Here is a 12,112-nt window from a genome sequence, read left to right on the forward strand (position 1 = left end):
TTCATATTGTGAACCTCCTCAGATTCACAGTGTGCATAATAATAAGTCAGATTCACAGTGTGAATCTGAACTGATCGGAGCTTTTTCACATTGTGAATGTTAAAATTTGAAATATTTACAGTTTAGATTCACAGTGTGAATCTACACTGATCGAGGTTTTTTTTTTTTTTTTTTTTTTTGTGAACCTTCTTAGATTCACAGTGTGCATAATAGTAATTCAGATTCACAATGTGAATCTGAACTGTTCGAGATTTTTCATATTGTGAATGTTAAAAATTAAAATATTTACAGTTTAGATTCACAGTGTGAATCTATACTGTTCGAGGTTTTTTTTTTGTTTTTTTTTGTTTTTTTTAATCGGTGTTGATGTTTATTAATAGAGTACAAAAAATTAATATTTTTGGTATAATTAGTTTTTTTTTTATAAAAATAAACTTAAATATTGAAAAAACTAAGAAAATTAAGTGGGTTTTTTTCGAAAAAAAAGTTCGTTTTTTATATATTATCATGAATCTCTATGGAAAGAGGACGAAAAATCGTGAACAACGGTATATTCGGTTTTTTTTTTCGATAAAAAACTTAGCCTAAAAAAAATTTTAAATGAAAAAAAGAAGTGATTTTGTTATAATCCGGTACATGTGCGACCATTATAAGATTTTACAACATTTCTTTTTGCCGTTGATCGCTTTAAATTCCGACGCTTTGGATTGGTTTCTTGGTTCTTTGATTAATAATGGTTCTCTATTGAACTTTTCTATATATATATATATATATATATATATATATATATATATATATATATATATATATATATATATATATCAAACTTTTTTTTAGTATTTTAGTTAATTTCTTAATTTTTTATTTGTATTTTTTTTGCTATAAAATATTGTACAGTAAAAAGAGTTTCACTATCTTGGATTTTAATAACTGTTAAATTAATCGTTTGAAAAATTATATTACACAATTTAATAAAATACGAAAAAGTCTCTCATTTTTAACCGATATAAAATGCATCCCTTGCATTACGTCAGGTAAAATTTTAAAGATCCCTGGAGGATTATATGGTAATTTCATATGGTTTAAAGGTATATTTCTATCCTCTTTTTTTTCTTTCAAAATCATGTGTAGCGATTAGGGTTTGTTTCTCCGCCGCCATGGATATGAGCTTTGCGAATATTGTAGCCAACTAGCCATTGTTCCGTGAACGTGTTTTTTTTTTCCGCTTGCCAGCAACCGAATCAGCTTCTATTTACATTTCTCTGTGACCTTTTTCAAGTTCTTATTCAATTTTACAAAAAGGAAATCGCTGATTAATTGACATGGAGGTTCGGATCGTTGATTTTGCGGTTGAATCCGATATGTATATATCGTTTTCGATGGATTTAGCTGATGAAATACCGACGATGGTTTTTCGCACTCGGGTTTCAAGTTCTTCAGCCGCAATTTCCCTGTTTAAAAGGTATGATTTATTGTCTTTACTAATTTGAACAATTATTTGTAATTGTTGGTGGTTGGTATAAGCTTTGAAGATTGAAGTTAGACTTTAAATTAGATCGACCTCATATTTAACAGTTGGATATAGGTCATGCATTTATTCTAAAATTAGTTTAGACCAACGAAACCAAAAAAATTGCGTCACCACCAATCAATATGACATATATAGTTTAAATATCGGTCAAAAAAAAAGTAATAAAATAAGAACTCATATTCAATTTCTTAACTGCCATAAGGACACTGAATCAGATTTTTATTTTTTTTAATAATTTTCAAAAGATAGTTTTATTATACATAACAATGCATTTGTTTGTGATATGTTTTTTTTAACATTACATGAAAACTAATATTTATAAATATCATAAAACGGTCTCAAAAGGTAACAAGTATGTACAATCAATTTAAAAGAATTGCATAAAAACAAAAATGTAAAATGAAGAAATTTTAAAACCATGGATAAAAACAAATTATCAAAACCATTTCTTCAAAAACAAAGTTGTGAAAAAAAATATATGATAGGAGTTGTAAAATAAAAAACTAGTTTTTCAAAATGATAAAGAAAATAAATTTGTAAAAAATAAGATGAGGAAAATTAAAAAAAAAATAGATTTTGGAGAAAATTTATAAAATAAAATCAAAGTATGGCCAAACTTATATATAATAAAAGGTTTTGGACAAAGATTGTCAAAGAAATAGAAGAAGAAGAAAAGTAATGAAAAAGAAAAAGTTTAATAAAAAATTATTAAAAGTATTATTTTTGATTATTCATGTTATAATTTATAAAGAAAATGACAAAACTAGCCAAATTAGCTAATGCCTTTTAACTACATATCCCAAAATAGCCATGGAAAACATAAGCCATTAGCCAAACCTAGCTAAGGAAAACATAAGCCATTAGGCAAACCTACTGACAAATTTTCAAAAATCGTTACTGTGGTTTTCAAAAAAATCAAGTTTAGTCCTTAATTTTTTAGGTCATCAACGTTGGTTGTGTTGTTTCAAAACTTTTAATGTTTGGTAATTACGTTAGTTATTTGTTGTTAAGTCTAACGGATGTGATGTTAAAATAGTCTTTTTCATACCTCAGGAATCATTTTTGAAGATGTATGATTTTATTAATAACAATAATAAAAAATAACCCCTCTACCCCATCCCCCATCCTCTATAACAATACAATTGGTAAAATTAAGTCAAGCTTTGTCGGTTTACCACAACACATTCTATTGTAATATGGCTTGTTAAACGTTTATCTGTGTTAATCCAAAATACAACCCTTTCGTCACAACATGCCAAAGTTGTTTACCTAAAAATGAATGTCGTATTAACCCATTGATGGAAATTACATGATATTAAAACCATGAGTTTTAAGTAAAGTCGAATATGAAATTATTATGAATAATCATATTTATAATTTCATATTCGACTTTACTAAATGTTGTTTCCTTAAACGAAAAAGGATTATAATATTTTATTGAAATATTAACAACAAAGGTTAGGGCTTGGATACCTACGTTCATCGTTAGAACCCACCGTATCTAGTATTCCGATATGAATAATTTTATAGGAGACCCATAATTGTAAGGTCCCTTGGTAAAAGTCTTCCCGATTATAACCGTTAATCCGCAGAGAACGACTAAAGACAAGTATAAGTGTTATATTAATGACCTTATATGGTTCGACCACCCGCCTGAGAGTTACTAGCTACAACTACGTCTGACGAGACGGATTTTTGGCGTTGACGTTAGTACCATTTGAACATTCCCTTGTGTATCCTAAAGTGAATGGCTCAAGCATGCCCTTCTAAGGTGTCGGTGCAGAGTGTGGTGTCATAAGTTCGGTTATAAATCGTTGTATAAACCTGAAAACCCCAATATTGTACGATTCGGTAAAAGAATCAAGGAAAATAAGAGGAGTTTACCTTACTGAAAGCCCACTTGCCTTCGAAGTAACCATTAGTACGATTCGGTAAAGAATCAAGGAAAGTAAGAGGAGTTTACCTTACTAAGATCCCGTAGAGTTCGAATTAACAAATAGGCAAACCGTTAGTAATCATTTAGCATATGATGATTAGGGTATTCAAAAATCTAGTTAATTATAAATTCTCTTATGAATCTTTTGTCAATTACATAAAGTGCGAAAAAAAGAGAAAAATGATTATTTTGTTGCCTTGAAAAACAAATTAAGATTGTTATTTTATACATATGCAACTCTTTCCATATATATATATATATATATATATATATATATATATATATATTATGGAGTCAAAACCTATAGAACTCACCAACAACTTTGTTGATATATTTTAACATGTATTCTTAGGAAATTAAGGCAGGAACTCTACGCAAGCAGTATGAGATTATCAACTTATGTTTCTGTTATAAATTATGTCTTATGTCCTCTATTTTAGTGGGGTGTGACAGAAATGGTATCAGAACTAAAGTTATAGAGAACATCAGTTTTCTTTTAAGAAAACCCAACCTATAACCAAAACCTATAAATTTACTTTTTACATCGAACATACTACTAATATAACTGGGTCGGGAGTTGTATTATTGTACCTCAATTAAACATAGCATGATCACCTATGTTTAATTAAAAGAAGATTTATACAAGACTTGAGCTAATTATAATGGGAATATGTTCAACCAAATTTTTGCGAAAACTTTATTTCAAAATTTCAAAAGGTGAATTTTTGTGTGTGTGTAAGCATTGCATATTATAAACATTCATTGTTATTTATTTCATAACTCATTAAAACTATGTCTCAGTCCATTATGTCGACATTGTCATCCTCTCGCACTACCCCCTCGGCTGATGAGTCTGGCTATGTCACCGTTGTCCCTCGACGTGATCCCCCCGTATCTGTAGAAGAAGACCCCTCGGAAGACACAAAAGACACGGGAGACTCGGTGGAGATTAGTAGCGACAGCGCCCCGAGTCAGCAACGCGAGGCATCGCCTGCATCGGTGTTGCTACAACCGCCACCCTCCGGGCCTCGTATCCGACACACTACGAGGAAGAACGTCTCTAGGCCCGTGGGGATGTAATCCGATGGAGTAGGACTCAGTAGGGGTAGGACCCATCATTGCAGGACCGAGAGCACCCCCACCACATCGAGTAATTAGGATACCTGCAAGCAGGTATAACCCAGGAGGAGTCTCGGAGAATGCAGTGGATGGCAGCGGACCTACGTCAGAGTCTCGCAGTGATAGCTAGGCATCAGGAGGTTTTGGATGAAGTGATGACAAGAATGGGCGTCCTGTTTCAGCGTGCGATGGAGGCTACCGATACTGCTAGAGCTGCCAGGCGAGTGGCAGGTCGTGCAGTGACCGCATGTTATGTGTTCGGAGGCTGTTACTGATCATGGTGTGGATGTTTCTTGTGTGGATAGCGATTAATATTTGGTTCTGATTTCAATATTTTATTTTATCATGTAATGAAAACCCATGTGGGGTGTCTTTTAGGAGAAACATTAAAACTTTGTTTTAGGAATGATGTATTAAAACTTTGTATGAGTGTTTCTTGTGTGGATAGCGATTAATATTTGGTTCTGATTTCAATATTTTATTTTATCATGTAATGAAAACCCATGTGGGGTGTCTTTTAGGAGAAACATTAAAACTTTGTTTTAGGAATGATGTATTAAAACTTTGTATGAGTGTTTCTTGTGTGGATAGCGATTAATATTTGGTTCTGATTTCAATATTTTATTTTATCATGTAATGAAAACCCATGTGGGGTGTCTTTTAGGAGAAACATTAAAACTTTGTTTTGGGAATGATGTATTGTTTTGGTATTAAAACTATTTCAAATGGTCATGAAAAAGATTATTTTATGTTTGAAAACTTTTACTCTCATAGTACAAGTAAAAGTTTTATAAAATAATCTTTTGGAAACTGATAATATTATGGATTTTAAGAGCTTAAAACACTTTTAAATGTGTTGAAATACCCTCAATTAATATTATAAAAATCTAGAAAATAATATCCAAAATTGTCTTAATCACATAGTTATAAAATTTCACAATTTCAGAAAAATTGTTACCAATTAATATAAAACCAATATTAGAACAAAAATTAGGCATTTCTCTATATGTAGAATTTAGTATATTAACATTAGATTTCGACATAGAAAATCACTAGCGTGTGTTGGATGTCGTTGGATCCCGGTAGTAAGGCGTTGTTGTATCCCGAGGCACCACTTGTAGCAACTTGAAATGCTAGATCTTTGGCTGTATTATTCGACCGAACTTTGAAACTGGAGAAACAAGCAAGGGTATTGGTAAGGGAAATTAAAGAAGGAGAAAACAACACTACAAATGTAGCTTGGAGGGTCACTAATGACTAGAAGTAAAACTAATATTCCGATCAGTCAAGTTATTCAAGGTATGTTACTATTTTTTTATTATAGATTCACTAATTCATTAATTAATTATACTTAATATATAATATTAAATGGATCTTGCAGAAAAGGGAAACTCAGAAGGTGTACATAAACAAGGAGAAGAAGTTGAAAAAAGAAAGGGAGATGATACAGGTAAATGAGTGATTTACTATTAAGTGAATATATTACAATACTTATATTGATTTTTATAATAACATTGTTTATTCATAAGTGAATAAGACACTATATAAATGAGTAAAAAAGATAGAATATTCATATATGATGTATATGTTAAAGTCTAAATATGGAAATAAAGGAGGAGCAGAACCTAAGAAGACAAAAGGAAATGATGGAAGTGGAGATAAATAAAGAGAAATTGAGAAAGGAAATGCAAATGATAGAGATAAATAGTTGATTCACTGATAAGTGAATATAATAAGATTGATTATTCACAAATGAATAAGACAATATATAGTATTACTTAGTCATAAGTAATGATATGCATTACTTACTCATACTAAATATATTACTTATTCACAAGTGAATAAGACAATGTAAGTAATGCTTACATTGATTTTTTGAATAACACACTTTTCATTTATTAATAAGTAAAAGATAGAATTACTTGTTCATAAGTAATGTTATGCATTACTTATTCATAAATTAACATATTACAATATTTATATTCATTTATGAATAAGTAATACAATATTTTGAATATAGATACAATATTCATATATGTTCTTTATCTTTTAGGCGAGGAAAAGTCTGAAAATGAAAATAAAAAAGGAGAAGCTGACGAGACAAAAGGAAATGAAGAAGGTAACAATTTGGAAAAACATTTTAAAATATAAAAAAATATTATAATTAACATATAATTATTTATATGATAAATCTCATGGAAGGTAAAAAAAATCAAAAAATGAAAATAATACTCATCCAAGCTTTAGTCCGGGTCTTAGTCAAGATTCAGATCAAACTTCAAGTAAAAAATCTAATGAATCTTCACCAAAAAACACCACTTACAAAGAATCAAATCAAAGACGACCATCAGAGGGTTGTGATCAGATTATCAAACAAAAATGTTCTTAAATATGAAAACCTGAATAATTTTGAATATATTTCACCTACAAACGATCTGAAAGAAAATTAAATCAACTCCAATCAGATGATTCAATGGCAATAAAGATCATTTGAAAACCTGTTCAATTTGCAATCTCTCTCACTTCACAGCGTAAAAACGATCTGATTGAAAATTAAATCAGCTTCGAATAGATGATGCAATTGAAATAGATATCTCAAACTATAGAACAAAAACACGATCTAACAACTGCAATATAAATCAATTATTTTGATAATGAACTCTGATATATCCGATTCAAACAAGAAAAAGATCTTATCAAATCGGAAGCCGAATATGAAGAAGAAACTATAACACAGATGCGAAACTTCACGATAAATGGAAAAAATACGTGTAATTGCTAGCGATTTATATAAAGAAAAGAATCTTGATAATGAATTCCTCGATCTCCGATTCAAAAGAGATAAATATCTTATAAAATCGGAAACTGAAGATGAAGAACAGGTAATTTCAATCTAAAAAAGTGGCTAATTTATAAAGATACCTTTAATGAAAAAATGATACGCATGTTTTTTAAGGTTTACATGTTAGATAAATGATTGGTTGAGAATGGTTCCCCCATTCTTAACATTTTTTATTTTCTTAATTGAACTTACATCTCTCTCTCTCTCTCTCTCTATATATATATATATATATATATATATATATATATATATATATATATATTCTATTATATTAAGCATATTGAGTATTTCTTGAAAATTAAAAGGTACAATTAAAATGGCTTAATGTACAAACTTCTAATGCAATACCATACTTTACCAAACCATACCTTAAATAAGGTATGTTTTTATTGTACTTAAATAACATACCTTAAATAAAATTTGTTACTTATGTAAGTTGTCGAGTAAGAGTGTATTATCAATGGAAACCCTAATATCTTTATTTCTCGGTGTATATAAATGAAAACTCCAATGGAGATCGACGCCACCAAATGCCAGCCACCCACTCTGGAGATCGACGCCTCCAAATGCCACTGGTTCTTCTTTACCCATTTACCGCTTTATCTATAGGGTTTTAAAAGAAGTGTTTGGATCAGGATGAACACGATCAGGAAAAATAGTTTCCGACACAAAATACTTTCTTGCTGTTTTTCTATTTCTATTTGGAAATTTGTTTGTTTTTATTACAAAGATGAAATGGGTTAACCTGTTATTTAACTACCAAGCGATTAAATTGGCGAGCTACAACATTTTCTTTGTTTTATTGGCTTTTTATATAATCATTTTCAAAATCATGTAATTCATTAATTAATTTACTGGTGTTTAATTGTTACAGGTCTTTCATGGATTCAAAAGACCGAGGTTTACATAATATATGGATGTTTTTCTTTATCCAAGTTTCATTATTCTAATTTTTTTGGTCTGTATGAAATGTGAGCTTATGAGATGTTTTACATATAATCTTGGTTGATGAATAATTTTTTATGCATTCAAGGATTCAAAGAGAAGAGTTTCACATGGAATTTCGAAGATTACTCCCCAGCAAAAGCAAAAACAAGCCAAAGGTAAAATAGGTTTCGATTTTTGTTTTTATAATTTATAATTTATAATTTCTTTTTTAATATGAATACTGCTTGTACATGTCCGCTTATGGTCTTTGTAGTGGTGGTTTGTTCCTGCTTATTGTCTCACCAAGATGAGGTTTTTGTAGATTTGCACAACTTTGTTATGAAATGGATATGTAAGACTTGGTGACCTTACTAGGAATCTTTCTTATTGTCATAATTAGGTATGAAAATTTCAAAGACCTCAATACCACCATTTTCTGTAAACTAAAATCAACTCAACTTTGACTCATTCCATATTCTCCATTTTCGTGACTTAGTTCTCTTTAATCTGTTCTATGTTCAGTTATTCATGGGTAAAGTTGTCAAGATCCCCCAAATGAGAAATGACTTCATGCATCAGGTGAGCCAAAATATGAGGGGATAAATCACCAAAACTTGAGCTTGTTGCAAACAAGTCCATAACACATGTATATTTTAAGTCATTCACGACAAAAGATGAAATGTGATATGATATAATCTAAATGTTGTAGTATGTTGAAGCACTGATATTGATACATCAAGGATGTAAGGTCAAGCTCCATGAAAAACAGAAATAAAACAAAAGTTCTGAATAATTTTTTTTATGGTTGCAGGGATGTGAATAATTATGATTTTCCGAACAACAGGATCTTCTCAAACTTATGGAGGGAGACAATCAACCTCTACCCAATGGGGTGCTAGCTATTTGACTAGAAAGAAAAGGCCATGCCTGGCTAAAATCAAAATAAGGGATATATGTCTGTTGTGGCTCCAGACAACCAACAACAAGACATATCATCAGGGACAGGAGTGGGTCTTTGTTTTGCTTCAGGAAGCTGTAGCTCAGATTGCACAAGGGTAAAAGGGTAATTAGATTAAGTTATGTGGTTTTGTTATGATGTTTAAAGATTAAACAGAAAGCATTTATTAGAGCTCAATCTGAATTTACTATTTTTATTTTATTTTTGTAAGAATGGGTGCTTAAGTGATACTCTGTAATACATATTTTGATGCAGACACAATACTACACTCTAGAGTATTTCTCTGATTTTTTTTTAATAAATAGATTTAACTTTATGCCATAAGTATATTTCGACTCATACTGAGATGTCTGTTAATGTCTGTTAAGCTCAGGGGCGGACCTAGGGGTGGTCCATGGTGGCACCGACAACCACTAACTTTTCCGGCCGCAGTGGAAAATTTTTCGAAATTTTTATTTTTTATACTATCGTGCAACCCCTACTGTAAAATCCTGCGTCCGCCCCTGGTTAAGCTGATTAAAATATGTTAACAGACAAGGCTTTTTTAAAATTTTTCTCATCCAATAACATTTATATTTACTTTTTTAATGGATCAATGTGTGTACATTTTTGGCTAACAGGGATAAAGTATGTTGGTGACAAAAGTGAATGTTCTTAGGGAGATTAACCATGAAAACCTGGTAAAGAATTTGTTTGTTGGAATAGTTTGGGTTTTGTTATGGAAAAGTTTGATTTTTCAAAGGCATATTTGTCCAAATATTAGTGTAGTTATAGAATAAAAAGAATGATTAATTTGGAGTATGGAAGGGTTTTTATAAAAGGAAGGGGTATTTTGGAATAAAAGAAAAGTGTAGAAAAAGCATGAATAATTTGAGAAAAAATGATTTATGAAAATTACAATTTTATTTTATATTATAATTATAATTGATTATACACTTTCATCCCTATTAATTTTTATGTCTTGTAGTTGCTGACATGTTTGGTAAAATATTCTGATAGTAATAATTAATAATGTGGAAGAACTTAATCATATTTCTCTTGATCATTGTCCAATAGGCTCAAGTACCTTAAGGATGCCACCAAGCATCGAGAATGAACAATGTCAATATATGATATTTTTAAGCCAGGAATCAATGGTTCATAATTTAAATTGAGTCGGTTCTTAATTTTTCATGAAGTCAAAATCTAAACCGTGGATTTGAAATGTCTGACATTTTTTTTACTTTTTTTTATTTCAATATTTAAGTTTTATTAATATATAGATATTCTCAAGATTATAATGTGGGGCCACCCACCCATTAGTTTATTTTGGTTTTGATCTTGGTTTTAAAGCATTGAATTTAGTTTTGCCATTAAAGATTTAGACATGGAGTTTTTTTTTTTTTTTTTTAATTAAATTTGACCGATAAATGTTATAGAATATCAAAATAAGGATCAAAACTATACCTAGATTTTTATGGATGAAAACCAAGAAAAAACAACACATATCTATTGGTGTCAAAGCGAAATTAGTTAACTGATTTTGTGATCCATATTTGATAATATATATATACTAGCTGCTTAATTATGTAATTGTTTCCAACTTTTACAAAAGTTGAATTAGTTGTATTCAACAAACAAAATATACAACATATTTCATACAAGTAGTAGTTTATATGTGAGGATAATGACGAAAAAACCACTATATTTTGTCACATTTTCTGGTTTAACCATCAATTTTTAATAAGTTCCGAAGAAACCACCAATTTTTAGTAAAATGTTTCAGCACGACCACTTTTACCTAATAGAACCTATTTTAAATACGAAAAAAACACTATATTTTTCTAAAAGTTCGGTTTAACCACCAATTTATGGGTGGTTAAACCGAACTTTTGATAAAATATAGTGTTTTTTCTTACTTAAAATAGGTTTTAATAGGTAACAGTGGTCACGCTGAAACATTTTATCAAAAATTGGTGGTTAAACCGAACTTTTGGATTAAAAGTACAATTGTATTCAACAATTAAACAACCACACATTCTAATAAAAAAAAAGTTTTTTCCAAACCAAAACAATGTAATTTCTTTTAACCCAAAACAAAAATCGTACTTTATATAATACTAACCTAAAACAATAATATTTTATCATTTTCAATTGAAAACATTATATTTTTATTTTTAATAAAAAAAATTTACTTTAATTTTTAACCAAAAACAGTAACCAACTTTAATGCATGAACTTCCATTGATTGATTTTGATAAATGCACCCGTCGCTTAGCGCGGGTAAACGGCTAGTATATATATATATATATATATATATATATATATATATATATATATATATATATATATATATATATATATATGGGGGACAGTTCAAATAAAAACAGTAAATAATGTGAGAACGTAAAAACATTTTTTTATGTTATTATTCTGCAATGAATTTTGTATCGACAACTTTATGTCATTATTCAGCAAAGAATAAATGAATAGTCAAATGTTAAAATTAAAATTAAAATTAGAATTTACTACAAAAATGTATATATATAAGTTTATAATAGAATAATAACATTGTAATGAATATATGACTAATCGAAAGTTAATATTTATATTAGAATTACTTCAACAATACACATATACAAAATTCATTACAGAATAATAACATAAATATAGTGTTTTTAGGTTCTCACACTATTTACTGTTTTTATTTGAACTTACTTCTATAGGGGACAGTTCAAATAAAAACAGTAAATACTGTGAGAACGTAAAAACACTTTTTTATGTTATTATTCTGCAATGAATTTTGTATCGACAACTTTA

The 12,112-nt window shown here is 29.5% G+C and overlaps 1 protein-coding gene across 16 annotated transcripts; it reads left to right on the top strand.

Annotated features, from left to right (window-relative positions):
- Nucleotides 1–1,058: 1,058 nt before the first annotated feature.
- Nucleotides 1,059–9,600, top strand: LOC145161972 (uncharacterized). 16 transcript variants are annotated; one of them, XR_013738852.1, is made up of 9 exons: nucleotides 1,059–1,462; nucleotides 5,632–5,885; nucleotides 5,968–6,036; nucleotides 6,640–6,705; nucleotides 8,303–8,386; nucleotides 8,462–8,531; nucleotides 8,678–8,755; nucleotides 8,878–8,934; nucleotides 9,167–9,265. XR_013738852.1 is itself a non-coding variant. In XM_079081377.1 (7 exons), the coding sequence occupies exons 2-7, from the start codon at nucleotides 5,840–5,842 to the stop codon at nucleotides 9,252–9,254; spliced, it is 423 nt and encodes a 140-aa protein (XP_078937503.1). In that variant the 5' UTR covers nucleotides 1,059–1,462; nucleotides 5,632–5,839; the 3' UTR covers nucleotides 9,255–9,600. The 16 variants fall into 16 exon arrangements, 10 of the variants coding, with proteins under 10 accessions (XP_078937503.1, XP_078937511.1, XP_078937504.1 ...); XR_013738858.1 differs by having other exon boundaries at nucleotides 8,303–8,328; nucleotides 8,630–8,755; XR_013738904.1 differs by having other exon boundaries at nucleotides 8,303–8,328.
- Nucleotides 9,601–12,112: the final 2,512 nt, after the last annotated feature.

The sequence above is a fragment of the Lactuca virosa genome, chromosome 1 (assembly GCF_052849685.1).
Source record: "Lactuca virosa cultivar CGN04683 chromosome 1, Lactuca_virosa_CGN04683_v6, whole genome shotgun sequence".
In the NCBI taxonomy this organism is placed as follows: Eukaryota; Viridiplantae; Streptophyta; class Magnoliopsida; order Asterales; family Asteraceae; genus Lactuca; species Lactuca virosa.

What these genes read in the sequence shown, in the direction of transcription:
- LOC145161972 (XM_079081377.1), top strand. Translation starts at nt 5,840, where the DNA reads ATGACTAGAAGTAAAACTAATATTCCGATCAGTCAAGTTATTCAAG. An exon ending in GATCAGTCAAGTTATTCAAG is followed by an intron (nt 5,886 to 5,967) that starts GTATGTTACTAT and finishes TGGATCTTGCAG; the next exon opens with AAAAGGGAAACTCAGAAGGT. An exon ending in TCATTATTCTAATTTTTTTG is followed by an intron (nt 8,387 to 8,461) that starts GTCTGTATGAAA and finishes TATGCATTCAAG; the next exon opens with GATTCAAAGAGAAGAGTTTC.